Source organism: Necator americanus, chromosome I (assembly GCF_031761385.1).
Source record: "Necator americanus strain Aroian chromosome I, whole genome shotgun sequence".
In the NCBI taxonomy this organism is placed as follows: Eukaryota; Metazoa; Nematoda; class Chromadorea; order Rhabditida; family Ancylostomatidae; genus Necator; species Necator americanus.
In genome coordinates, this window is record NC_087371.1 from 28,990,450 (window position 1) to 29,016,837 (window position 26,388).

The window sequence follows — 26,388 nt, forward strand, 5'->3', positions numbered from 1 at the left end:
TGATCACCTTTTCCTTCGTGCGAAAATGCGACTTAGCCACACGATGGAAAAGAACATCTGCTATCGGCAACGAAGGAGAAAAGAAGTTGTCTACGACGACTTAGGTACTCGAGGACTCCTTGTCCCAAGGTGACTGGCACATCGAGGAGGACCCAAACGTGGACTACGAGATGCTGCTCAGAGGATTACGAGACTGTGCTGAGCCTCGAAGCCGCGCACGACAAACTTGGATCGAATTTCGACAAGCACCACGTCTTGTTGGAAAGAAGAAGGACTTTGAGGCTTGATCCGAATGCATCGCACATTGAGCGGTTAGTAGCAAACACTAGCTGCAGAAAAGCGTTGCAGGACGATATTTCGAAACACATGCAGAAGAAGATTCTGGAAGCAGCACAAAAAAGAACGAGTCCAAAGAAGTGCCGCGGGGATCTCCGCGAATGTAATATTCCGCTAGCAGCCTTGCTGAGCGAAGACGGGACTCGCATGTCTTCTCGTCGTGAGATGGAAATCATTACGGGGAGGTTCTACTCGAACCTTTTCCGTTCATCAACTCCTGTGTCAACCCCGATCATCCCCACTGGTGAAACTCCACCACGGATTCTCCCTTCGGAAGTACGAGTCGCTATCAAGAGCATGAAGCCTGACACAGTTCCCGGATCTGATTTTATATCAGCACACTTTCTTCGGGCTGGTGGCCATCAGCTTCATGTAATCTTAGCGGCACACATGACATCCTACCTTCAGAAAGAAAGGATCTCAGACGAGTGGAAGACTTTGCGAACCGTTCTTATCCGTAAGAAAGGTGACCGAGAGGACCTTTGGAACTACCGTCCGATAGGGTTGCTGAGCGTGTTATACAACGTATTCACCAAGATCATCCTCACCCGCATATCTAGGACGCTGGATGAAGCCCAGCCTCAAGAACAAGCTGGATTCCGTCAGGGGTTCAGCTGCTTGGACCACATCCAGACCGTGTCGAGGGTCATAGAAGTTTGCCGGGAATACCGCCTGTCCCTTGTTCTAACCTTCGTCGACTATGAGAAAGCCTTTGATAGCGTAGAAACGAATGCAACACTGTCAGCGCTGGTCGATCAAGGTGTGAACGCCTCGTATGTGAGGACATTAGCCAATTACTACGATCGATGTACCACAAAGATACAGCTTTCCCACCGCTCCCTCACCATACCCATTGGAAAGGGGGTACGACAAGGCGATAAAATATCGCCGAAGCTGTTCACGGCTGCATTGCAATGAATAGTGAAATCACTTTTCTGGGATGAAAGGGGCATACGTGTTGGTGGAAGATTTCTCTCGAACCTTCGTTTCGCGGACGACATCGTTCTCTTTTCGAACAGTACCAATGAAGCAGAAACGATGCTCAACGAATTGAATGAAGCAGGGAAGAGAATAAGATTGCGAATAAACAGAAAGAAGACACAGTTCATGAAGAACGCCTACTGCTAGGACGGAGGCGTACAACTTGAAGGCTCCACAATCGTGGGAACTTCGTCATACGTATACCTCGGACGTTCTATGAACATGGAAAACGACTTGATGGAAGAAATGAATAGAAGAATGATGGCAGCATGGGTAGCATTCACAGCCGTCAGCGAAGCTACGGACCAACTGACGGACCAAGATTTTCGTGCCCATCTGTTCGACTCGACAGTTCTTCCAGCGCTCTGTTACGCAGCGCAGACGTGGGCAGACACCGCTGCCACGTCTAGGAAGCTACTTACTACCCACAGAGCCCTTGAGAGATGTCTTCTGAAGTTTAACCGGCGCAGACAACACCTAGCCGGTCTTCGCAGTTCCGACTCAAGAGGAATGTATCGTCTTCGCGACTCAGTGAAATATGTATCGAAAGCAAAACATAGATGGGCCGGTCACATTGACAAAAAGAACGCTAGAATGTATCCCAAGAGATGCTAAACGCTCTCGAGGGAGACCGCCAACGAGATGGGTGACGCGTTCGCTACACGGATGGGCGAGCTGAGAGCTCAGCTGGATACGGCTCAAGGACCTCGTCAACGTCACTCACGAAACTTGAGAACATTTTGGATGACAACGGCGAGGGAACGAAACGAGTAGAAGAGATGCTGGGGCCCGCACGTCCAGTAAAGACGGACCATCTAAGTATCTAAGTAAGTATGTGTAATAAATAAATGTTGAGATGTCGCAAATAAAGTTAGAAAAGGCAGACGCCATCAACTTTTTGACCGAATAATTTATTTGAAAATGTTGTGAATTTATAATGTTAGTCTATTTTTTTCAGTTCCAACAATTTTGACCATTTCAGGGAAATTGAGCTCCTTTTACTTCCACATTATATCGAATTTGAAGCCAGTCATATGGAAATACTTTCTGAAAGATTTAAAAAGGAACAGGATGCATACTCTCTTCGTAGGAACGATAATGAAATGGTCGAAGATGATCTCATGGATCGACACTAAAACCCTCCACAAAACCACAATATCCACAATACTTTATTAATATCAGTCCAATTTTGTCGGGGTAAAATAAGGAAAATCCGCTGTTTAGAGAAAAATCCATATAGTCTTTGCTGTTCTGTTAAGTCCCACCGGTATTAAGCACTTTGTCTCATATACTTTAATTAATAAAATTAAACTTGTTTTTATACTGAGAAACTGCTTAAGGTTCCGTTTTTAGCACTTGTTAACGATGTTTAAAATTCTTACAGTATAGACTTTATCAATATTTTTGTTAATAGAAAGTTGTACATTAAATAAAATATGGACAACCGGAAGTACACGAAACGACGACGACAACAGCAATCTACCACGGAAAGCAGAAGTTTGCACCACCAACGGATAGAGACATCACAGGTCACACGTCCCATCAAAGAATACCGTGATATATCGGAAAGAGAATATTCTTTTTATGTGAAATCTTGAGAAAAAAAAGCTATTCTTTTGTACAAACCTATACAATGGTTTTTCAAGAAAAAAAAAAGAAAAAGAAAAAGATTCTCTGCTTCCTGTGGTAAATGCATTATGCTAGACTGAACCATGGAATTCCCGCATGTACGATGAGCTCCAGTACCGTCAATTTGTCTATGAGAACGGTAACTAGCGTACTGAACTCTATAGTAAGTAGTAAATCACATTAGCATAATCACACAATTCAACACAGATCACTTAACGGCACCGCAATCAGTTGGAATTTGAAGAAAAAAATTCAACTATAAATAGCTCTCTGTATCACTTAGACGAATACTTCCTATATTTGATTCACGAGTAAATTCACTGCGCCAGGATCGATTTTCAACACCACCACCACCAGCAGCAGCACCCGCTGCTGGACTCAACGGGTTCGAACGGCTTATGGTCACGGAAGGTCGTCGAGGTGTGCCGGACAGATGATAATAGGATCGAGGCATCTCTTCCGGATGAGCAGCCGATTCGCTTAATCTGTGCAGGGATTGCGTCCGAGGCGGTTCCGGATTTGTCTCTATAAATAGGCTTTCCATTCGTCGATGAGCTGCATCCACTCCGTCCACCTTTCGTTTGATGGAAGCGATCGCTGTTTGGCGTGTTTCCGACGGCACACTGGAATGGTTCAGTAATTCAGTTCTGGAAGTTATATGAAATGGAAGAAACAGAGCGCCGTACTTGTGATTAGCGTTTATTTGCGCAACGAGCATATCGGCGATATGTCGCAATTCCTGGACATCGTTCCCGAGTCGCCTACGTTCAGCCCCACAGATTCGTTCCGGACTACGTTGTGATTCTCGAACTTCGTTCACTCGTCTGCCCAACTCGTCGATTCGATGGTTCACCTTTAAATAAGGATGGCACTCTCATCGAGGATGTGAGATTTTAAATTCTAAACTGGATCCTATGCTTATCCTGGTGCGGTCAACAAAAAACCGAATGAACAAGTGAAATGAACAACAAATAAATAAACAAAAATAAGAGAGTAATTAAATAAATTAGACACAAACACAAAGATATAAATAGTAATATAAATAATAATAAAATGAAAAATGATAAAATAAAATGATAATAATAAGAATGATAAAATAAAATAATAAAGATAAAGAATAAACAGAATATCCATACATTATGGAGGTACTGTTAAAATTATTATGACGAATCACTGTACGAATCTCTTCCTTTTTTTCTTCTTTTTTTCTTTGCCACTATTTCATAGAAAGTGAAGCACAGTGATATTTCTCACCTCCACGATGGTAGTGTTAAAAGCTTCCGTGACATTAAGTTTAGCCTCATTTTCACTGAGTGCTCTGCATAGACGTCCCCATGTTCGTTCCAATTTCTCGTTGAGACCAATCTTAAAATCATAACTCTACATAAGAGCGATTTTAGTAATAAAATGTACGACTGAACTTTTACGAAGTGTTGTTTTTATAAATAATACAAAATCCTTCTGGATATTATTCGCAAATTAAGGATTCACAACAGCGGCAGCATGCTTTTACACACTTTACTTTACCTATTGCTGCAGAACTCATTAGTGGAAAGGTTTTGTCGGCGGCAAAATCGCTTTCATAAATTCTTCTGGAATGCGCTATTCGACTTCGGTTCAGAATAAAAACCATTTCGGTCTTTACAATGATTTGCTGGGATCAATCGATGTTTCAGTTCAATCTGATCGTCGACGAGTCTGATAGTTCTATGATTTCTGTACGAGTGAGCTGATCATCTAGGAACAATAGAAAGAACAGAAATAAAGGACGCGGTACAAATTAACTTGTCGTAGTTGTTTTTTGATTTCAACGAAGCTCAAAAAAAGGAAATTTTCTTAAACCTATCTTAATTTTCATAATTTAACGTGGAGAGCTGTAATTTAAGCTGGTTAAGGTTAGTCAGTTAAGTGTTACGCAGTCGGTAAGGGGTTCCGCCGCGACTGCGCGATCGATCGATGGTTTGAAATCGCCCTAGTGCCAACCAAGTCTTCCACCTCTCCGTGGTCGATAAATTGGTACTAAACTTGTCTGGGAAGATAGAAACACTGATGTGATACATCGGTTGACCCACGCAAGTCATTCTGCAGGCCATACACGCAAGAGTAAACCTCAAATGATTCTGAATTAAGGTGAGCGCGTTGGTGCATCCCAAACGGATTGATTGGTACCTGAAGAACTCTCTTTTATTCACTTTAGATGTGTAGATAGTTGGAGTAGTATTCGATCATTTGCTCTTTCCAGTTCTAGCTGCCACATTCGTATTCTTTCCTGGCAAATTTTTTTTTTTGTTTCATAATGAGGTTACATGAAAATAGTCTTATTAAGTGTAATGACATCCCCATAGGAGGTAAAGCGGAAGCAGTGGTGTCCCAATAGCAGTGAGGTTTCCAATTTGCCATACGCGAGCGCTCAGCTACACGAGCGTCCAATAATCATCAATCATGCTCGCAAATTGTTACAACTAACCATCTTTGTCGCCGGGACGCAGAAATTACGCGGAAAATCTTGGTAGAGGAATTCCAAATTTCGATACCCAGTGTCTAGAGCTTCCGGAACTATTACAAGGATCAAAAATGTTCCCATGGAGGATCATTTTCGCAGAGTGGCTTATTCTACGATTCATCTGCTTCATTTAATGGTTACAGCGGATCCCCAAGTAGGTACATTGTCAAAGATAAAGAACTTTTTACTGAAAAAAAGTAGAGAAACTACTAATAAAAAAGTACTAAAAGTACTTCGTAAGTAAATGTAGAGGACTACTAATAATAAAAACAATTAATAGAGAAACTACTATTAATTTTATTATTTATTAGATTTATTATTAGAAGTCCCTTTACGTAAAATTATCAATAATTTATTATTAACAATTCTACGTGAAGTGACTAATTCTTTCAATTTCTTTTTTTTCAATATTACAGGAAATATTGGTAAAAGACTCTAATTGATGGACACCAACGCGTCCGACTTCATTTCAGAACTGCGGAGGTTTATAAACGCGTATACGATTGGTTGTGGAGGCTAGTTAAATTAAGTAAATGTCTTCAAACTGGATTCGGTGTCAATTTATAAACCCTGAAGGGATGTAATCCTCCTTTAGGTTTGGAGGATATCGAACCCCTGAAAGCGCAGGTGAACTGGTAACCTCTTACCACTGCACTACAGTTGCTTGGATTTCCCCTTCCTTCGCACACATGCTGGAATGTATGAGGATGAAATTTCCAAGTTAATGAACCAACGATTCGCTAAAATCGCATAGAAGAAAAGAAGACAGGGCTTAAAGGCAGCATATCACGAAAATGACGATGTTGAGATTTTTCCGTGAAAGGATAACATGGGTATGTAAATCACCGGTATGAGCATGTTCACACCCAATCCCCCTAATCCTCCTAAGAAACGGAACGGGAGACGACTTTCCTGCACGAACTTTCCTACGATGCACCTTACAACGCGCCAGCCCTATACACTGCACCGGTTCCCCCATCAGCCTATCCATTCACTTTGCTTGAATGGGTTGCTGAGGGAGCCTTATTGATTTTTGTCCGATCGTTTGCAGGCGCGGCACGCGTACAAAGGTGGTGCGTAATGAGGAGCCTCGTAGGAAAATTCGTGCAGGAAGGTTGTTTCCCACGCCATTCTTCAGGACGATTAGAGGGAATTGAGAGTGAACACGCTTATACCTCTGATCTACTTCCCTAACCCTATCTTTTCCTATTCCCAATATCGTCAATTTCGTGGCAGAATGTCTTTGAAAGAAATAGTGTGCGAACGTAATTGAAGAAGTATGAAGGAGCTAAAAAGCATGGTTGAAAAGAAAACTTCAATTGTACCTGATTGTTTACATCCATCCTGAGTGATCTTCTTAACACTAGCGCTACTTGACACAATTGACGACCGTACTCGTAGGTGCTCTGTAATCGATTTTGTAGACATCGTTGGAAATCGATATGTTTGTATGAGAAATCTTACTCGAGCGGTTTCCTCTAGTTTCAATCGATCCTGCCTGAGATAGCGAAGATCATCTTCCGCGCTGCCAATTTGATTATAGTCCGTCAGTAGAGTTTCGTGTAGTTCTTCCAACCATTTTATCGCCTTTAAATAAATGAACATAGATAAATTTCCTGATTTTTCTTTGATTTTTGATTATATGTGAGAAAATGCACCTGTTGTGCGTCATTTTCGCATGTGAACAGTTGCGTAAATTGTTGAAGTTTTAGACGTCGAACATCTACAAGTTCAAGGCATCTGAAAACCATAGTAATGATATCTATCGATTCGGCGCACAAGAACCCATTGCTCACCTCTTCCTCCTCTCTCTAGCCGCTGCAAGTTGCTCGCGAACGTGAACGATTCCAGCCATATAATCTCGGATTACACGTTTTCCGTGCACATTTACTTCTTCAGCGGAAAGATCGTCGATAAATGATGCGCCACATGTCGTAACACTCTCATACATCTTCTCTGCAATCATTAACCATCACTTCGTAGGTGTTCTGTGTCTTAAACATGGAATAATGGAACAGCGCTCACCCATTGCGCTAACTTTCTCTTCTAAATTACTCTTCTCCGATTCCACAGCCGCTAAGTCGTTCATCATCAAATCTGTGCACAACGATTCCAGAAGCACATCGGTTTTTCTTGTCAGCTACAAAAAAGAGAAGCCTCACGTCTGGCGGAAATACAAAAGTTTCCTTTTTAATTCCAGTGTAAATTAATTTTTTGATTGTACAAATCTATGTTCTCACTCATACAGTTTTCTTTTTTTTCTTTTTTTTTGGTGTACCATTGGTGTATGTGAACAAATAAATAAATAAATAAAATTGCTTCAAAGACATCGTATCACGAGATTGACGTAGTTTGAAACGTTGGCGGAAAATATAGAGTTTGGAGTGTGGACTACAAGTATGGGCTTAGCCCCGCCTGATTCTCACCAATCACCCTGAAAAACGGCGTGGGAAATGGCTTTTGTTCCTACAAGGTATGTTTGAACGCGCCACCCTTGCACACGCCGGATCCACATGTAAGTGGTCGAAAATCAATAAGGTATGCGCAGGAGTCTAGTCAAGTAAAACCAATGAATAAGCTGCTAAGGAAACTGGAGCGTGTACAACTATCGTGATACGCGGCTTTTAACAAATTTTTCAGAGAAGTAAGAAAAAAAAACTGCCAAATCTATAACAATTCCCCTATTTTGTGATATTTTCAGTTTTCTAGGGAAGTCGTCATTATCTTCTTATTTGTGGAACGTTCAACCTATCTTGTTTTTCGCGGATGATGTATATTTCAGAACTGGAGCAAAAAGCAGCTAGTGTCAAGACATTTATCCAGAACGGTATCAGTAAGCAGCGAAAAACTAAAGAAATCCGACCAGCTTATTTCGACACTCATGCTTAAGTTTAAAACTAATTATTCGCTTTGCTTTCTTCCACAAGCTAATAAACGCTTGGCGACACTACTTCTGAGTGGATGTTCACTCGCGCTTGTCAATGCTGGCACCTAAACTATTCCTGTCCGACTGATGTTGGAATCAATCGAATATTTATTGCTTAGCTATTAATTATCTATTATTAATTAATTAATTAATTAACTATTAATTATGTCTTAACAATATTTATGTATTTGATATCTATACTAGCTTTTGATTTGCTCAGTTTTTCGACTGAGCTCTATAAAGCATAAAAACCAGGTCCAGCCATCTGATGGGATAGGTGGGATTTGTGCTATAGTTCAAGCTTAGGAGAGTCCTACTCTTTGTTGTTCGTCTCTAGTCTTATCTGTGCTTTGAAATTTGATAGGACGACAAAGGATCTACCTGCGTGGAGTGCTATCTCCGTACTTACTCACTTAAAAAGTCACGAATTGAGACAAGGTGCAATAAACAAAATTTTAAAAAACATTCCAGATGCCATGCGGGAAACCTTTTACGAATTCTTCTATTACTAGTCGAACAAAATATTTTTTGGAGAAATTCTTCTTTAAAATTTTCCCAGAAAATAAGGTGAAAGACGAGCGTAAAAGCTCCGTTACACGAAGGGGAACCATGAAAAGATTTGGCGATCACTTTGATGCGGTCAGTGCTGACCCAAAAGAGCTTCAAGAAATCCTCGAAGACACTAGAAAGCGCACTGCGAGTGCGCTAAATAAAGGGTATGTATGGCTCAAGCACAGTAATATAGTTGGGACAAAACGACGTGAAGGTTGGTGCAATTGCATAGCCGACTGCGCTCGAAACGACAACCACTTACGTTTCGATGGATCAAGGGATAAAGGATAAAGTGTCTGGCGTTAATCAATCCGCCTGGGATGCGCCCCCACGTTCACTTCAATTTAGAATAGCTTGAGGTTTACGAATCTGTAATATGTGCAATGACTTGAGGGGGCTAGCCGATGTGTCAAGTCAGTGCTTCCATCCTCTCAGACAAGTCTGCTACCAATTTATCGACCCCGGAGGGGTGAAAGGCTCGGTGAGTACTAGGGCGGATTCGAATCTCCGATCGATCGTGCAGGAAGCGGAACCTCTAACCGCTACACCACACCAGCCCCTATACGCTTGATATGTATATATAAAATGTAAAAGCTGTGTTGTCTGTATAATCCTCACGAAAAGTCATTTAGTGAATCTGTATTCTTTCTGTTCGCTAATTGAAACTTTCCAACAGATAGAAGAATATGTTAGATAGAACTGCTCAATGTTTATGGATTTCTGATGAAATAAGTTTTGGATGTGCTTGCTTGGCTTAGTAAAACCTAAAAAGGTTATTCCTGTAAAAGTGCGCAGTACTCGTTGATGTCAAAAAATTTCTACGGCCAGAACGCCAACTGTCAAAAATTTTTAAAAAAGTTCCGTCTCCATTTCAGCAGCTAAAGTTTGACTGTTATTCCACCTCCTTTAAGAGATCTTTAACCTTAACGATGGTTGTTCTAATACATATGTAATTGCAGAAACTTGCTAGGAGAAAAAAATAGCAATGAAACCATTTTCAATTTTCAGCAGAGCACTGAACATTGTATCGCTCTTTTTGAAAGTAAAAACTCAAGTCAAGAGGAAAAGAGTCTTCTCTTTGCTAACAGTGGAAAATAAAAAATGTTCTAGGAAGAATAATCTTTTTTTGTATCGAGTGCTTCGCAACTATTAGCGTGTTCGGATAAAATTGGGATTTTGTGGTTCCCATCGAGAAGAAATCAACAACTTCGCTGATGTGCGCATCTGGACGGTTAAATTCTTTGACTCGCAGTCGGTTAAGTTCTACAAGGAGAGGATCCACTCTCTACGAAAACGTTGGCGAGGTGTTGTTGATAGTTGCGGAGAATATGTATTATACAATAAAATATTGATACTGATTCTGTGTGAAACTTTAAAATATGCATAAAAAGTCGCATTTCTGTCCGAACATCCTTAAACCAGAATCATGGTTTTCCTCAACTTTCATGGACATAAACTTTACCGAATACGTTAGATCTTCTTCAAAGTAATTTTTTAAATGAAGAGTTGAAGCAATGACAGGGGTCTTAAGTATGCTCACAGAATACGAAACCTCCCACCTCGCTCATCTTCGTATGGAATTCCTCGCTTTGTCGTGCCATTCCTGTCTGCCGCTCAACTCGATTCGCGTACTGTCTTGCCAGTCCTCGTACTTGTTCCCGAGCCTGGACACATCTTTTACTTATATGCTATATATCCAGATAATCGAAAAATGTATTCAAAGGCGACCAATCAAATCAAAAACCTTTTCAAGTGTTATCGAATGGGCTGGAACTGCGGCCATCAAACGAGACGCTAAATCGGCTAATTCGTCCGCCTGAGAAACGATTTCCTGAAAATGGATGGAAAAATAAAAGAGAGAAAAATTGCTCCCTACATTGCTCAAAGGAGGAACTTTTCTTTTGTAAAACTATTCCATGTCTTATTCTTTTTTTCTCGTATTTTATGTCACTGTACAAAATACAAATAGAATACAAAAACGAAATAAAAGTTTATAAAATGCGGTCTCACATAAAAGAATTTTCATCTTCAGATAAAGCTCGTAAATTGACAATATGTCCATTTTTTGAACAGACAATTTCAATGTTTTGATGATAAATGAAAATTTAAAAGAAATAAACTATCAAAGAACTAATTTAAACGAAAATGTGACCTAAGAATATAATAACATGATGTTAATAGAAGTACAATAAAAAATAATATACAAAAATTACTGAATAGTAAACATAATAATAATGGTGATAGTGATTATAATAATGAATTTGAAATTTGAATTAATATTTGACCTATCTACATCTATAAACTGACAAAAAGCTTTTTTATGTCGTGGTCGGTCCCGAAATTATTCAACTGGAAAGACTTTCATTTTCAGAGCAAGCAGAAGAAAGTCGGAATACGAGAAAAAGAAAGGAAAAAAGAAAGCGAAGGCGCAATACAACATAATGCAACCACAAAGAATGAATGAAGAGATGCTTTGTGAAAAAAAACACTTGAAGAAGAATCCAGAATGTTTTTACTAAAGGCGTCAGTCAACCATCACCCGATCCCACGATCATGGATCATGGGATCTGAAATTCACGCACCACGCTCTGCTGCAAACCGCTTCATCCCATTACTATGCTGTTTGAGTGGAAACAGATGTGAAAAAATAGAAAAATTCTAATTGTTAGCCACAACCACGACGGATCGATCGAGCGATCGAGAGAACCTCCGAGAAGTTTCTTATGTGACTGGGCGAAAAATGTTCCTCTATGTAATGAAATGTTTCACTGAGAATGTATGTGTGTATTTTAGTCTGAACAGCCAACAACGCTCCTCCCCGACTCATAAAGTATTTGCTCAAATATATTTCTCATCATGTAAAAATATATTGCCTCATTTTTTTTTTGAACTGAGAAACAACACCGACGGATCTATAAAGATATCTACAGTATTCTAAATATCTATGTTTTGGATCTAACGGGCATAAATAGGAATTTTCACTAACATTTTAGCCTTACGACACTCACGTTTCGATTTTTTGATGACATATATTTAACTGAGCAATGCGTTTTTAATAATTACAACGGTCTAAGTGATATCACGAAAGCAAGGATAGAAATCAAAAATTAAAAAAAAAAATTGGATAGCTTTGCTTCTTCCCGAACAATCCATTTCTAAGTGATAAAACAAATAAAAAGACAGAAAGATATGAAATATAAAACATCAAATTCACCTAATCTACAGACTTTGTGCGATAAAATAGAATAGTTTTGTGTTAAAAGAGAGAAGAAAACACAACGAACTAAGAATTGTGTGAAATTTTGATCAATGACAAGTCAAAGTTGGTTCTAAATGTATCATTATATAGACTACTACTTTAGATTCCAAAGTGCGGGAGTAGCGCAAAGGAAAGAGGTTCATTCTCAGGCCGGGAGATCGGTTGCTCGATATCGCCCACTGCCAATCAAACCTTTTATGCTTGCGGAGCTGACAGATTAATACCAGCGCTGTTATCCAATGTATCTGCCTTTAGAAGGATAAATACGATAGAAATGAACCTATCAATGATTTGTTTTTCAAATATATTATATTTCTTTCATTACGTGACCTTTTATTTATTTTGTATGGGGTTGGTTTTTTTTTTCAATCGTTCTATCAAATACTACTTAGTAACTTAGCTGACGCAAATTTAGTGCAAGGACATTTCGCTGCGGGACCTAACGGTTCGTTACAAAACATTTCTAGTGTGAAAACGTGTGAAAACATATTTCCGCTGTGTGATGTGCTTGTCCGCGGACAAATTTTTATTCTATACCAATGTGTCCAGCAAAGGTACATTTTTCTGTTGGAGCGCATTTATCCAACTGGAAAAATCCTTAACAACAACGCTGACGCATTAGATAGCAATGCAACTCATAGTGTGGGTCCCATGCGCGCTCATACACCTCTAAAACTCTAAATTGAAGTCAAGAAGGTTGATATGTCCCAAAAGCAGTGATCAACGCCAAGTACTTCATCCTTCTTCCTCTATTCGTTCTCCTATTCCACAGAACGATCAAAGATACCCTGATTTTCCATCCACCATCAGCGAGAGAGGCGTTTTTCATCGACGATTGCAGTCATGCGAGAGTCGATCATTCTTGCTGACAGGAATGTATGCAAAAAAGAAACACTTGCAAGAGAAATTGAATATGAAAAAAGATTGTAAAATTAGTAAAATTTAAAAAATTGTAAAATTGTTTGTAATGTAAAACTGCTATGTAAAATTTGTAAAGTTAAAAATTAATTTAAAATTGTTTTTGATGCTGAATTCCAATGAATTTCCGAGTTTCCAGGGGAACAAGCCTGGATTAGTGGTAGTAGTTCCCAGTAAGTAGAAAAAAACTTTCATTTCGCAAAATTGGGGTATCTACGTATCTACAATGGGATGAAAATAAACGAAATTTTAAAATATCTATTTTTTTGTTTCAGGTAAGTTTGTTTCAAAAAGAAGAATACATGGAGAAGAAATGGTACAGGTCAGGTTAAGGAAATTTTAGCAGTTAGCTCTATAGACATCGATCGTTCAAAACGGAATGATTAGTGAGATTTGAGTCGGGAAATCGGGCTCTTTTATACAATTTTACATTAAAATTAACGGTAAAAGTAATAGTGGTACCAGTAGTTAATAGTAATATTACCGTAATTATATGGCAACAATATTACTGAGTAAATTTTGATTTTGAAAATGAAGACGCAAAGGGATCCACCCTATGTATGTACCATCTACGGACATCCATTGAAAAATAACTCCTGCATTTGGCATGTGGCAGTAAAAAAATCGAATGAAGCGTTGTGGACAGAAAAAGCTTTCATTTATGGAAGGTATACGCGTAATTTTGGATTAAATTTACAAAATTCATTTTCTCAAATTTTTGCTTTCTTTCCTTTTTTTTTGAAAGATTTTTTGAAGACAATCTCATTCAATGGTGTGCTGATTTCTGAAACTCTAATTGCTTTGACGAGAAATTTTCGACTTTCATTCAAATGATGAGGCGAAATCTTATTTCGAGAAACCTCCCAGTATCTACCAGTACTGAACTGAAAAAGTAAAAAATGAATAGTTGCTATCACAGCTCGACGACGCTCGACAAAAATAGCTGCATGCAGAATCCTAAAATTTTAAACTATAGTGGAATGCATAGATGAGCAGTTTAACAATGTTTGGAGCAACTTGAATCCTTGCAGTTTGAATTTTTTCTCAAAGTTGTGTGCTAAAAGAATTCCTTCGAGTCTTTGATGTGCACTTAAACTTAGCGCTGTGACCACCAGAACGAGTTAAAAACAGTGGTTGATAAAAAGTAGAAGAAAATATGCGTGCAGCAGCAGCAGCGGTAGAAGCATAAGTGTACCAAGGGCATAGAGGAACGTGTGCCGGCGAATGGATGGCAAAGTGCATCGTTGTAATAGGGAGGCTGAGTTGGCTGAGCTGTGGATGTGCGGTTCGGAAGTCGCGTGCTGTGAAAACACAGCTTGCTTGATGCGGCCTCCTGTTCAAGTGCAGTTTGTATGCGAATCAGCAGCAAAACAGCAGCTGAGAGCTGGTAACGGCCAGCTTCGAACAGAAATATGCTCGTAAACGAACAAAGTCCACGAATTCCTGAACTATTTCTGGAAAGAATAGCGCAGAAGTTCGGAGAAAACGAAAACAAATAGTGTGAAATCAGTACCCCATCTGAAAAACTCGATTAATATCATGGACAAATTGTGTATTCATAGTATCCCATTAGAAAAAACTCGATTATTTCAGGCACCTACAGGGCGCAGAATGAAAAGAAAAATTGGAAAGCATGCACGAAGAATTTACAGAAGCACTTAATTTACGGTATAGAAATGATGGCACATAATTTGTATGCTCCATGAATTCCACGAAAGCATCCATGTCCAACGATTACGAAACAGAAGAAAAAAGTAGAAAAAAATTGAAGTAAACTTAGCGCGAGAGAAGTGTTCCCCGAAAAATCACTCACAGCAAATCGTAGAAGAAAAAAAGGAAGGAATTTTCGAAATCACATCAAAAACAGGGTTATATATGTAGCTTCCATCAAATACTTCAGGAAATCTTCAAAATTGTAGAGGTAAGAGTTCTGTAGAGATGAGACTTCCCTCTCCTTTCAATACCCATCTTTATGTTCAACGCAGCCTATACCATTTTATCTACATTTATATATATATATATATTTGGTTTTTTGCTTACCAACAAAAATTACCGTTTAACCAGACGATGGGTTTCTTATATCGGATAGAAAACTGCTTTTAAAAAAACAAAAATTGGTTGAATTTCTTTTTAACCAAGCAATAGTTCTCTCATATTGGATAGAAAATTGATAGAGAAAATAAACAAAAGAAACTAATAAAGTAATAACATAAATAAATAAAGATATAAACTTGAAAAATTTCAATCAGAAATCCGTATATCTCTTCATATTCCGGTTCTTTTACTAATTTCAATTCAATACTCTATTATAATCGACAAAACGATGGTCTAGATCCCAATAATTGATATGAAATAATATTTTCTTCGAAAACACTAAAGGGATCAAGGATACGTTGAAATCCACAGATGTGATACAGAGATAATATCGAACAAATCATCAGTCGCAGAGAAATGTAAATGGGGAACAAATGGTAACCCGTAGAAATAGAAATTTTCCAATTTCCCCTTGTTCAATCTAATCCAATCGCAATACACGTTCTTTAGCTCGGACCCATTGGGGTCCCACCCAGAGGTTACAACAAAGTATGAAAAGAACAGTACATAGTGAGCCTTGTCGAAATTATAGAATTAGATAAATAAGAGAAAATAACTACAAGCATGTGTCTACGTACATTAGGCCCGTAATGTGTAGAGAAAGTTACCATCACTCATCCGGTCCAACACTTTCAGGACCTTCTATGTGTAGGTGTAGGCCGTAAAGGTAACAAGTATTTTGACCTAATCAAAGGTTTAAATCGTTTTAATTATTTTTATAGCCGGAGGATGAGGTGCAATCTTGCCCTTTGCCTCTTTTCCAGTGAAAATCTGTACTAACCTTGCTCTTAAGCGCAAGCTGCTGATGTTCTTTGACTAATTGCCGAGCCTCATCTTTATTCTCACCGATTTCATGTAAAGTAAGTAGCCATTTCTCGCCCGGACCTTCAATCCAATCCAGAAGCCTGAAATTCGTATCCATAAGGGTTTCTTTTTTGATTTCGAAGAGGCAAGGATTTCAAATTCGATTTTTTTTAGCTTATACGCCGTTGATGTTTAGCGAACGCTAGACCCACCTATTCACTCCTTCAGCATGTTCCTCAAGCATTCGACATTTTTCTTCGTTTTCAGCGTTTAATCTGGATAGTTCGGCTTCTTTTTGGGGTAATGAGGCAATACGCTGTAAGATATTCGTATGCAAAAATACTAACGTAAAATATATACATTGATAGAAATAATGTTACATGTAAGTATGGGAAAAAAGAATAAAATGCACCTCAATTTCATCCATCTTCATCCTCAAGGTTTTTGCCGCTACGTCGTGGTGAACTTTTTCGGATTTCTTCAACTCGGCTACTAACTTCTTGCCTATAGATTTCATTACATTTTCTTTCTATTTCTCATTACATTCAAAATTGTTTTGGTATTAAAGGGATGACTGTAAAGGAAAGCGAAAATATTGCGCCTACCGGCCACAATCGCCACATCATCCGGAGAGATCTGGAGACGACCATCAGATTGAATGAGATCCTGTTGGAGGTTGTTCAACTCTGCCATCATACTTTCAATTTTCTGCAATGCGAATAGAATTGACGACAAAAATTTTATGGAAAATTTTTTTGGTGCCTAAGGTGAGTGGAAATTATTCGTGTACCTTCATGAAATATTAGCTAAAATGAAAAAAAATTACTGCAGTAATTACGTTTGATCAAATTTCTCTTACATGCTGCACAGGAGTCGCTTAACTCTAAAACGCGAGCTACGTCAGACTTCACATTTATGATCAAATAATCTTTGATTAATTGTCAGTTGGGATCTCTGGATTATTGACTGTAGAATAATAATAATAATAATAATAATAATAATAATAATAATAATAATAATAATAATAATAATAATAATAATAATAATAATAATAATAATAATAATAGTAATAGTAATAGTAATGTAAATAAAAGAATATAAATAATTATAAGACAAATAAGTATAAATAATATAATATAAATATAAGGTTCACTAGCACACTAGAAATAAAACGATTTGATCCCAGACATATTTATTCGGACGAAAGACGAATTTAATTCAATAAGTAAATAAGGGGACGAATAAATGGGCGAGTAAGACAAACAATGAAATGGTGAGTAACCGAAAATTGGATAAAGTAAACAATTTAAATTAAAGTAAATTTTCATGCTAGGAACGGTTGGAGTGACCATGTAGCTATAGTCGACGTCCAATGTGTTCTGCCGGCTCAACGCGACGCGCTGATAACGTTGAACCCATTCGGCGCCGATTATGTTTACGTATACAAAAGAACAGCAAAAAAAAAATTACAAAGAAACTAAACTCGTGATGCAAAAGAATGGTTGGGTACATTTTCCTCTCTCTCTTTCCTTTTCCCCCTCTCTCTCTCTGCTTCCAAAATAGTTAGTCTCAGAGGAATTTTGGGGATGGAAGCCACAAGAAGGGAACAAAAAGTTGTAGGAAATTCGAGAAAATCATACATAAGAAGACACAAAACTTTTCAAAAGAACTATGAGCTTATCTGTCATCTCTGATCTCTACCAAAAATATTTTCCAACTGCGTTTAGGCCTTAACATACGGCCTACCTCTCGCTCAATACACCATTGTTCGGCGTCGTATGGAAACGTTCCACCGAAATTCTCCGGAAGTTGAGAGATGTCGATGTACTTGGAAAGTTTGTGCAACGAGACCAATAACGTCTAAAATAGACTCTTCGATTATGATTCTGGATGCAAAACAGATAAAAATAAGAGGAACCGAGTCATAAACATTAAAAGTACACAACATTCTGTTAGTCTCAAAACAACCAGGGAAAAATTCTTGCGGAGTAATGCGGAAAAATTCGTTCTTACCCTGAACTCGTATCCTTCCATGATCAAATCTAAATTGATTTTTTGTTGATGGAGGAATTTATCCGGTTGGACGATAATTGCCATACGAATTTGATGATAGAAAGCTTGCTGGAATAGATCGATTTAAAAAATTGCAGTCGCCAAGTGCCGAGAGACTACTTGGGTTTTTGGTTGTGGAAATCTTACCCAGTATTTTCAACCTTATAACCTTATAAAGCCTAAGCATTACGTTACAGAAACTTTGCACATTTAAAATTCCCTCTAGACATACCTGAGACGCTCTGAGCACGTTTTTGAGTGCTTTTGGAGGCATTCTCCTGCCATCGATAAGAACACATAGACCCTTCTCGTTAGCGTATTCGCTGATTATCTCAGAAAAGTACCCGAGCACGGAAACGAGATCCTCATAGTGGAGCAGAACACCGTTGATATCAGACAGTGATGATCCTGGAAAAAGTTGTTACCTTGGGATTGGTAATCAGAAAAAAAAGAAGATATCTCACTATGAGCAGCAGCTGAAGAATCGTTAGCTGGCGGAGTGATAGCGACAATAGCGCTTCCTGAGCGGTCAACGGATCCTGAAGTAATTGAACGTAGTTCTGTCTATCTTGACGGAGACACAGAGCATAGTAAATACCATTAATCATGCAGTGGTGATTTCAAAAAGGAACGTCAAGCAAACAAAGATTCAACTCAGTCAGTAGAAGAAAAATTCTCTGGAATCATATCACTTATTTTCGATTTAATCTTCAGACTTTGATTAAGGGATCATACCACTATATAGCTATCTAAGTATCATTACCACATACTTACAGAACTGAAATTTACTGAAGGCTCATAGCAAAAGTATGACTGTTTCCTGCTCGCGGTGGTGCTACTTGTAATAAAATCAATGGGTCATTCTAGTATGTTTTTGGGAATGTATGAGCTAAATATTTTGTACAGCTATATAGCGTAAGATCTCCATGTGTAAGCTGATGTCGTCCAGTACCCCGCCAAAGTCCGCAAAAGAAAGGATAAAGGATAAGGATAAAATGTCCGGCGTTAATCAATCCGCTTCACATGCGCCACCGTGTTCACTTCAATTCAGAATCGTTTGACGTTTACGAATGTGTAACTGGGCTGTACAATGACTTTCGGGGCTAGCCGATGTATCAAGTCCGTGTTTTTATCCTCCCAGACAAGTCCGGTACCAATTCATCGACCCCGGAAGGATGAAAAGCTTGGTTGGCACTAGGTCAGAATCGAACCTCCGGCCGATCATGCTGCACCCACTACTACGGAATCTCTTTCCGACTGCGCGCTACGCCGTGCCTGCGAAAGAAAGTCAACTGCGTGGAAGCAAAAAGAGCATAGAATCTTTCTCAGCAACTACCCAGTTTGTTACGGTAAACTGACGGAGACGTCGATTGAACTCCAACAAGAGCTGCCATTTCAAGAGTTCTTCTGCGCGAATCTATGATTGAAAAGGTGCTCATCATCAGGAAGGCGTTCAAGGTGCGCTTGAAGCCATTGCGGTTGCCCGTTTTGGACTTTGACTCCGCTTTCGACTCTCGTCATCGAAGCTTTTCAAGGCACTACATCCCGAAGAGATTCCCGGAAATTCGTTCCCCCACTTGATGATATGAATCAACAAACAACTACTGCACTTCGAACACCAGCCGGATGTACACCACCCTTTAAGGAGGTAACTGGAGTAAGGCCACCGGGATGGATACGATTCAGTTTCGCCATCGACGACATCATGCGATGAAAAGTAAATCAATGTCTTCTTGATATCGTCTCAGCATCTTCAGAAAGTCACCGACCGTCTACGCAGACGATACTGCGATATTTGCGGAAAGTAGTAGGAAACTTCAACATATTGTCGACCTTGTATCGAAACGAACTGCAGCCTATAAGTTACGCTCGCGTCCTAATAAGGTAGGCAAATGTGGGTCCCCTTTAGGCTTCCGACGAGAATCAGGGTAGGCGAGCAGGGAGTCGAACACCTATATGTGTTCAGTTCAGATGAAGTGTGCATCCGCGTCAGGTCCCAATGTCTGCCGGCTGATTAGATCACTTAGGTCAAATCTTATATGTTATGCGGGAGTAGATGTTTGCAAACTTTTTGCCGCCGACTAGTTATTTCTGAAATTAGTGAGCTCGTACGCCGAAAAGTAGGCATTATGCGTTGCCGGGCGTCAAGTTCCCTCGTCGAGTGCGCACTACAGAGGGGAGAGAAGAAAGAAGAGAAAAATAAAAACAGCATTAGGATTCCTTCTTTCAGTCGCACAAAATTTTTTGAAATTTTCCCGTAGGCTTTTCCCGAACGAGTTTTGGGAGAAAGGCCCGAACATTTGGAATTAAATAAACAATATATAGAATAAATAAGAAAATAAAAAAGAATAGAACAAATTACGGCGAATAAAACAACATAACATAACATAGAGAAGTGAAAAATGTTATCTTTCAAGATAACTAATTGAGTAAGGAGCAACAGAAATTTAGGCAGGTTCGGAAAAAAAAATAGTTTTTTTTTCAGCAAGGTCGATCCTGGGTTCTTATGGCAACGCTAACTCACTCAGGAAAATGAAATAGAACGGAGAAATGTCAAGAACCTTTGATAATCCACTGCAAATTATACCACCAATGATTAATCGATAGACCCCTTTAGTTCAACTTGGTTTCATACAACTTACGGGGGGTTTTACCCTCTATGTATTGCGTCACTTTAACATTTCGACGCCGAGGCGAAATAACTGGTTGGTTGTGAATTCCAATAACGTTTTTAATGTGGTCCCCGACAGTGTTATTAACATTGGAACAAGTTTCACATCAAGATAAAATTGTTTAACGTTCATTTTTCTCCTACATCTACCAGGAAAGTACATATTATAATAAACACGAACCCCTTATGTATGTGAACTATTTTGATCGAGCATTGATAAAAATGCTTTTGTCTGAATGGGCGTTTTCTCAATTACAGCATTCGGCGATATTGTGACTGTGCGGGGAAAAAAAACTTCTGAGATGCAGAGCAAACCTGTATGTCAATAAAACTATTTTTCTCTAATGCGTTAGGTGGTAGTTTCGCCATAAAACGAAGTCAATATGTTGCGAATAGTTCTCTGATCCCCATATTCGTTAACTGGGAAGTTCGTACCAAAAAAAGAACCGTTTTGACATAGAGTTTTTGCATATATTTTCTATCTCTTTCAGATTCTAATTCCAAGTTTCATATTCTCATTCTAATTTGTTTCTAGAAATTTTGAATTTTCCAGGAGGGTAATCAGATAATCAGCGACAATTTTCTTTTTCTAGATTCCAATTTCTAGGTGAAGTAATTCCAGGAGCTGGCCCATGCAGTGCTCAAAAAACGCCCAAAACACCTCGAAGGCGCACTGCTGCATGACGACGCGAGATCTCACACGGCAAAGGTGACGCGCGATTTCCGGACCGCGACCTGGGCTGGACGAACAAGTCCCACTCCATAGCTATAGCTGGGATCTTGGCCCATCGGACTATCACCTGTTCTGGTCCTTAAAGCAAGCTGGAAAACTTTTAAAAACCTCGATGACCAGAAAAATGTCATGTCAATGTCAAAAAAAAAACAAAAAAAAACTCAACGAATTTTTATCGTCACAGCCCTACTCCTTCTGGAAAGCTTTGCCCCCTATCTGGCAACATGTTGCTGATAATGAAGTAATTACATTGTTGATCTCATCCTTGTACCAGCAAAGCTTCAAAAAATCTATTTTTATTCCTCAAAACTGGGGAAAAAGAGACGCAAATATACTAAAAATTAATGTCGCTCTGGGCGAGTATAGCGTGGTCGGCAGGAGCTCCGCTGTAGCCGTACGGTTGACGGTTCGAAACCGTCCTCGTGCAAACCAGCCTTTCATCCCTCCGGTTTCGATAAATTGGCACCAGGCTTGTCTGGGAGGATAAAAACACTGACTTGATCATCGACTGGCCCCCGCAAGTCATTGTATAGGCCAACATGCGTTCCAGAACCTTAACGATTACGAATTCCAGTAAAACGCGTTGGCGCATCCCGATTGGATTGGTACGCCAGTGACTTTATCCTTTATCCTTTTAATGTTGCTGTTCCGCATGCCGACTTCCATTTTTTTACTCACTCTAACTTTTCGAAATTTAGAGTTGTCCATCAAATTGCAAATTGATGCTATGAATTTTTAGATCCTAGGATGTGAGGAAACACACAAACAGAGCATGAAATGAGATTATAAAAAGGGTTGCTAAATTGACCAGGACCGAAATTATATTTGAAATACTACAGAAAAAATTAGAGAAAAATTTTAGAATAACTTTCCGTCAAGAATCCACTATTTTGACGGAATGCGGCATTATTTTCCGGTTTTTTCAATAAGTTTATGAAAACTGCGACACCAGATGGAGACGGAGTTGCTAGAAAATTTTAGATCCCAGGATGTGACATTGAACAGGACATGAGATGAGATTACGCAAACAGTTGTTGTTCAAAAACATTGTTAGAGTTAATGTTTACTTTTAGTGTTATACTGTAACTTGTAAGCAAACTGGTGCTATTTGATTGCTGAATACACAAAACAACGTCCTTCAAGTTAGTTTCTTTTTGTTCTGATAATTTAAATTTTGACGAAAAAAATATTATTAAACACTCATGATCGTTATTGAGAAAGAACAAAATAAAGAAGGAGGTAAAATAACAGATTGTATTTGTGATATTTGTCAATTTTTTTATCTTTCTGAGAAAAAAAAGACGCCAGCAGATGAATACTGAAGAAAAAGCAAAAATGCATATAAAAAGTCACCGTGTCGGCGCCAGACGTGTTCAAATGACAAAGAGCGAAGCGTCTCAAATTGCGCCAAGCCCGAGGAAGCAAAGTGAAACAAATTTAGCACAAATCGTATATGTTAGGACATATTTGCTATGTAAAAGACCAGGAATTTCAATTTAACTTTTTTTTCCCAATAACCACCTAACGACATATTCCTTTAAGTAAGTGGATATTTTTTTGGATTTTTTTTTGTGAGAAAATAAAAATGAAAGCAAAACTTTGCTAAATTGATTGACTGTAAGCTTCATTAAATTTGAATACTTTAAGTGGTCCCATTAATTCCGGCTTAAGTAAACTTCAGAGTAAAAGTTCTGAAAAGTACATATTGCATAGCTCATTGTCGCAATAAATAAAATAAATATAAGATTAATAGTACATGAATTAAATTAATTGTATAATATATAATTATAAATTAAATAATAATTAATTATGAATTTTCAAAAAATTACAATTATATTGATTATTATTCTTAAAAAATATAATTATAATTATAAATTAAATTATAAGATTAATATATAAATGATAAATACTAATAAATAAGTATAAGATGAATACTGTATTCTGGCTGCTGAAAAACTGTTCAATACGAAATTCGAATGCTATTCTAGACTCTCTACTTCTTCCCTCCCCTCAGTTATTGATACCGCGCTGGCTTTTTTTTATATAAAAAATTAAAGTGCACAGCGTTAGTCAAACCCTATAGGGATGCGCCTACGCATTCGACTTTAATTTAGAATTGTTTCAGGCTTATGAACGAATGTGCAGCATTACAAATGGCTTGCGGGGACGAGCTGATGTATCATGTCAGTGTTTTTATCCTTATAGACATGTCTGGTACCTCGAAAGGATGAAGGGCTTGATAGACACTAGGGCGGTTTCGAACCATTGATCGTTCAGTCACGGAAGAACCTCTTACCGACTACATCACGCCCATCTTGTGTTTTGATTGTGAAGAAATAAAGTAATACTCGGAGCGAGTGTGGCACAGCCGGTTAAAGGTCCGTTGTAGCCACACGGTCGAGGGTTCGAAACCATCTTAGTGCGAACCAAGCCTTTCATCCCTCCGGGAACGATAAATTGGTGTCAGACTTGTCTGGGAGGATAAAAGCACGGACTTGATCATCGGCCAGCCTTCGCAAGTCATTGTATAGGCTAGACCCGAAGTTATAAACCTAAAACGATTCGAACTGCAATCGAACGCGTTGGTGCATCCCCGAATTACGCACAATACGCCAGAGACAATATACTTTTTTAATCTGAGCTTAAATTTGAATTTTGATTTGATTTATGGATTTTTTGTGGGTGAAAATCTAAATGAAAGTGTCAATTCGTTCAGAAATGAAACTTCAGTCAGCTTCTGCTGGTGGATACTTCGAAGCTTATACTCAAATTCAATTTTCTACTAACCACAGATCCACTAGTTCTCGTGACTCATTTATTGCTTCGAGCTGAGACTACAATCGCCAAAACGAATTCAAACTATTCAAGATTGAGAAAAAAAAACTTCCAGTAGTTTTGTCGTGACCATAGATCAGACGGAAATCGATGGCGGTGCCAAATACGTACAGATCATTTTTGGGAGTGAACTTTGCAGATTTTTTTACGTTCTTAATATTCCTGTACCTTTATATATCCCAATCTCTAATAACTTTTCTGAGGATTTCATTAACGTAATGAGCAAGAAATTGCCAGAGTCCTGATGCACGACGTAATGATTTCTTCTAGGAAATAAGTTAAGTCTTAACTTGTTTACCTTTATCAGTATTCCATTCATTTTTTAAATGAAATATGAAAATATGAATTGTAAATGTGATTAAGAGTAGCGTTTTTTTTTTCGTTTAAAAACCGTTTTCCGTTTTTCCGTTTAAAAATGTTATTGGAATTTAAAAACGTTTCAGGGGTAAAATTAGAAAATCCTCTCATTTTCGCAAATTTTCTGCTCAGAACACATGTTTCCCAAACTAATAAAAATGTGATAATTATAATTTTCTGACTCCTCTCAACTCCTGTGTAATTACATCCTTTCAACAAAATACATGACATTTTAATAGGTTTCGGCATATTTCTGTTCGTTTTCGAGAAAGGATCCATTATGGGACGACAATTTCCCCTTTTTCTAGGCTAATTATTTTCTCAAATCCACTAAATGATCATAAAATTGATGAGGAATATCGAAATATAAAAAATCAATGAGCTGAGACTTCCATCGTTGTTTTGATAAATTTTGGAAGGAGAAATTCTGGCAGTTTAGCAAAAAGTAAGTGAAAATTATTTTGTAAGATGGATTTTTGCACCGGCTGTAAAAAAAGCACAAAAAACGGATCAATAAGGATAATAATTTAAATAATGAAGGCTAAGTTCATATAAAACAGCATAATATAATTTTAAAAAATATGGGCAAATTGCAAATCTGAATACACAAATATAGACGGAAAATATAAAAGACGTATAGAAAAGAGAAAAATGAACGAGTAAAGTAAAGTTTAAAATAAATTTCAACAATCCATACAATTATATCAACATTACATGCATTTACATATATATGTACTTGTAAACTCAAAAATTTTAAAAAGTCTTAAAATTTGTGAAACATTTCAGAGCAAAACGTAGAGAAGCATGAGATAAGCTCTAATTCGCCTAAACAAAATATTATGATTTCCATTTACTATTTTTCGAGTATTTCATTATTTTTTCTTATTCACTTGTTTTCTGCTGTATGCTCACTGTTTTGATCAACTGAAACTTTGGAAGTTGTTGAGGCACACAGTTTTTTTTTATGAAGACGAAAGAAACTTAAAAAAACCAAATAAAAAGACGCACCTGGTAAGGAGAAGACCTGTTTCAGCACCTTACTGCGGTGCCTCGTAATATTCATTGAAATTCAATGATTCAACCAATTCTTCTCTGAAATTTCCGAATTAAGGAGGGAAACTTTCGGGAGAAACATCAATGAACGAATGATTACGTAGGAAATTAGGCGAAAACTGAGTAAAACGAGGAAAATACTGCACATGGATTAAATGGGATTGCAGGAGGATGGTGTTTTTGACATTGGCACACTGGCTTAGTTCCGATAATGATTTGGTAAGCAGAAAGAAGGTGACTGCAAACAAATTACTTCTTGAAATGCTTTTCAAGGTTTTTTTTTGCATACAATAGTATTAGTTCCTCTTTATTTCCTTGTTTAAATTGTTTAGGAAGGAACACTGGATAACAGTGTCTTTGCGATGACAACAGATTATTTCTATTTTAGAAAAAAAATCTATTAAAAATGGGAGCCCAAACAATATCAAAATGTAATTAAACAAAAATAAATGCGACACAATAAAGGAGAAGAATGGAAATAATGAATAAATACAACAACAAATAAAATCAACAAACAAATAGAATCATCACGCTACATGATAGCGGGCTTATCCTGTCACGTGCGTGCGTGCGTGCGTGCGTGCGTGCGTGCGTGTGTGTGTGTGTGTGTGTGTGTGTGTGTGTGTGTGTGTGTGTGTGTGTGTGTGTGTGTGTGTGTGTGTGTGTGTGTGTGTGTGTGTGTGTG

At 38.3% G+C, this 26,388-nt stretch overlaps 2 protein-coding genes across 4 annotated transcripts; one reads left to right on the plus strand and one right to left on the minus strand.

Annotated features, from left to right (window-relative positions):
* Positions 1-25: 25 nt before the first annotated feature.
* Positions 26-2,453, plus strand: RB195_007180 (uncharacterized protein; the record flags this gene model as incomplete). Of its 3 annotated transcripts, XM_064180676.1 has the most annotated exons (4): positions 26-104; positions 182-1,200; positions 1,465-1,913; positions 2,300-2,453. In XM_064180676.1, the coding sequence occupies 4 exons, from the start codon at positions 26-28 to the stop codon at positions 2,451-2,453; spliced, it is 1,701 nt and encodes a 566-aa protein (XP_064037530.1). The 3 variants fall into 3 exon arrangements, with proteins under 3 accessions (XP_064037530.1, XP_064037531.1, XP_064037532.1); XM_064180677.1 differs by lacking the exons at positions 1,465-1,913; positions 2,300-2,453 and having other exon boundaries at positions 44-104; positions 182-1,254; XM_064180678.1 differs by lacking the exons at positions 26-104; positions 182-1,200; positions 2,300-2,453 and having other exon boundaries at positions 1,534-1,932.
* A 749-nt stretch (positions 2,454-3,202) lies between these two features.
* RB195_007181 (uncharacterized protein) lies at positions 3,203-25,713 on the minus strand (the record flags this gene model as incomplete). Its single annotated transcript, XM_064180681.1, has 19 exons — positions 3,203-3,569; positions 3,633-3,799; positions 4,201-4,311; positions 6,775-6,855; positions 6,914-7,036; positions 7,108-7,189; positions 7,246-7,405; positions 7,475-7,589; positions 10,487-10,591; positions 10,672-10,758; positions 15,980-16,103; positions 16,215-16,318; positions 16,415-16,506; positions 16,608-16,710; positions 17,749-17,862; positions 18,016-18,123; positions 18,287-18,462; positions 18,519-18,593; positions 25,659-25,713. 19 exons carry the CDS (start codon positions 25,711-25,713, stop codon positions 3,203-3,205), a joined length of 2,349 nt encoding a protein of 782 aa, XP_064037533.1.
* Positions 25,714-26,388: the final 675 nt, after the last annotated feature.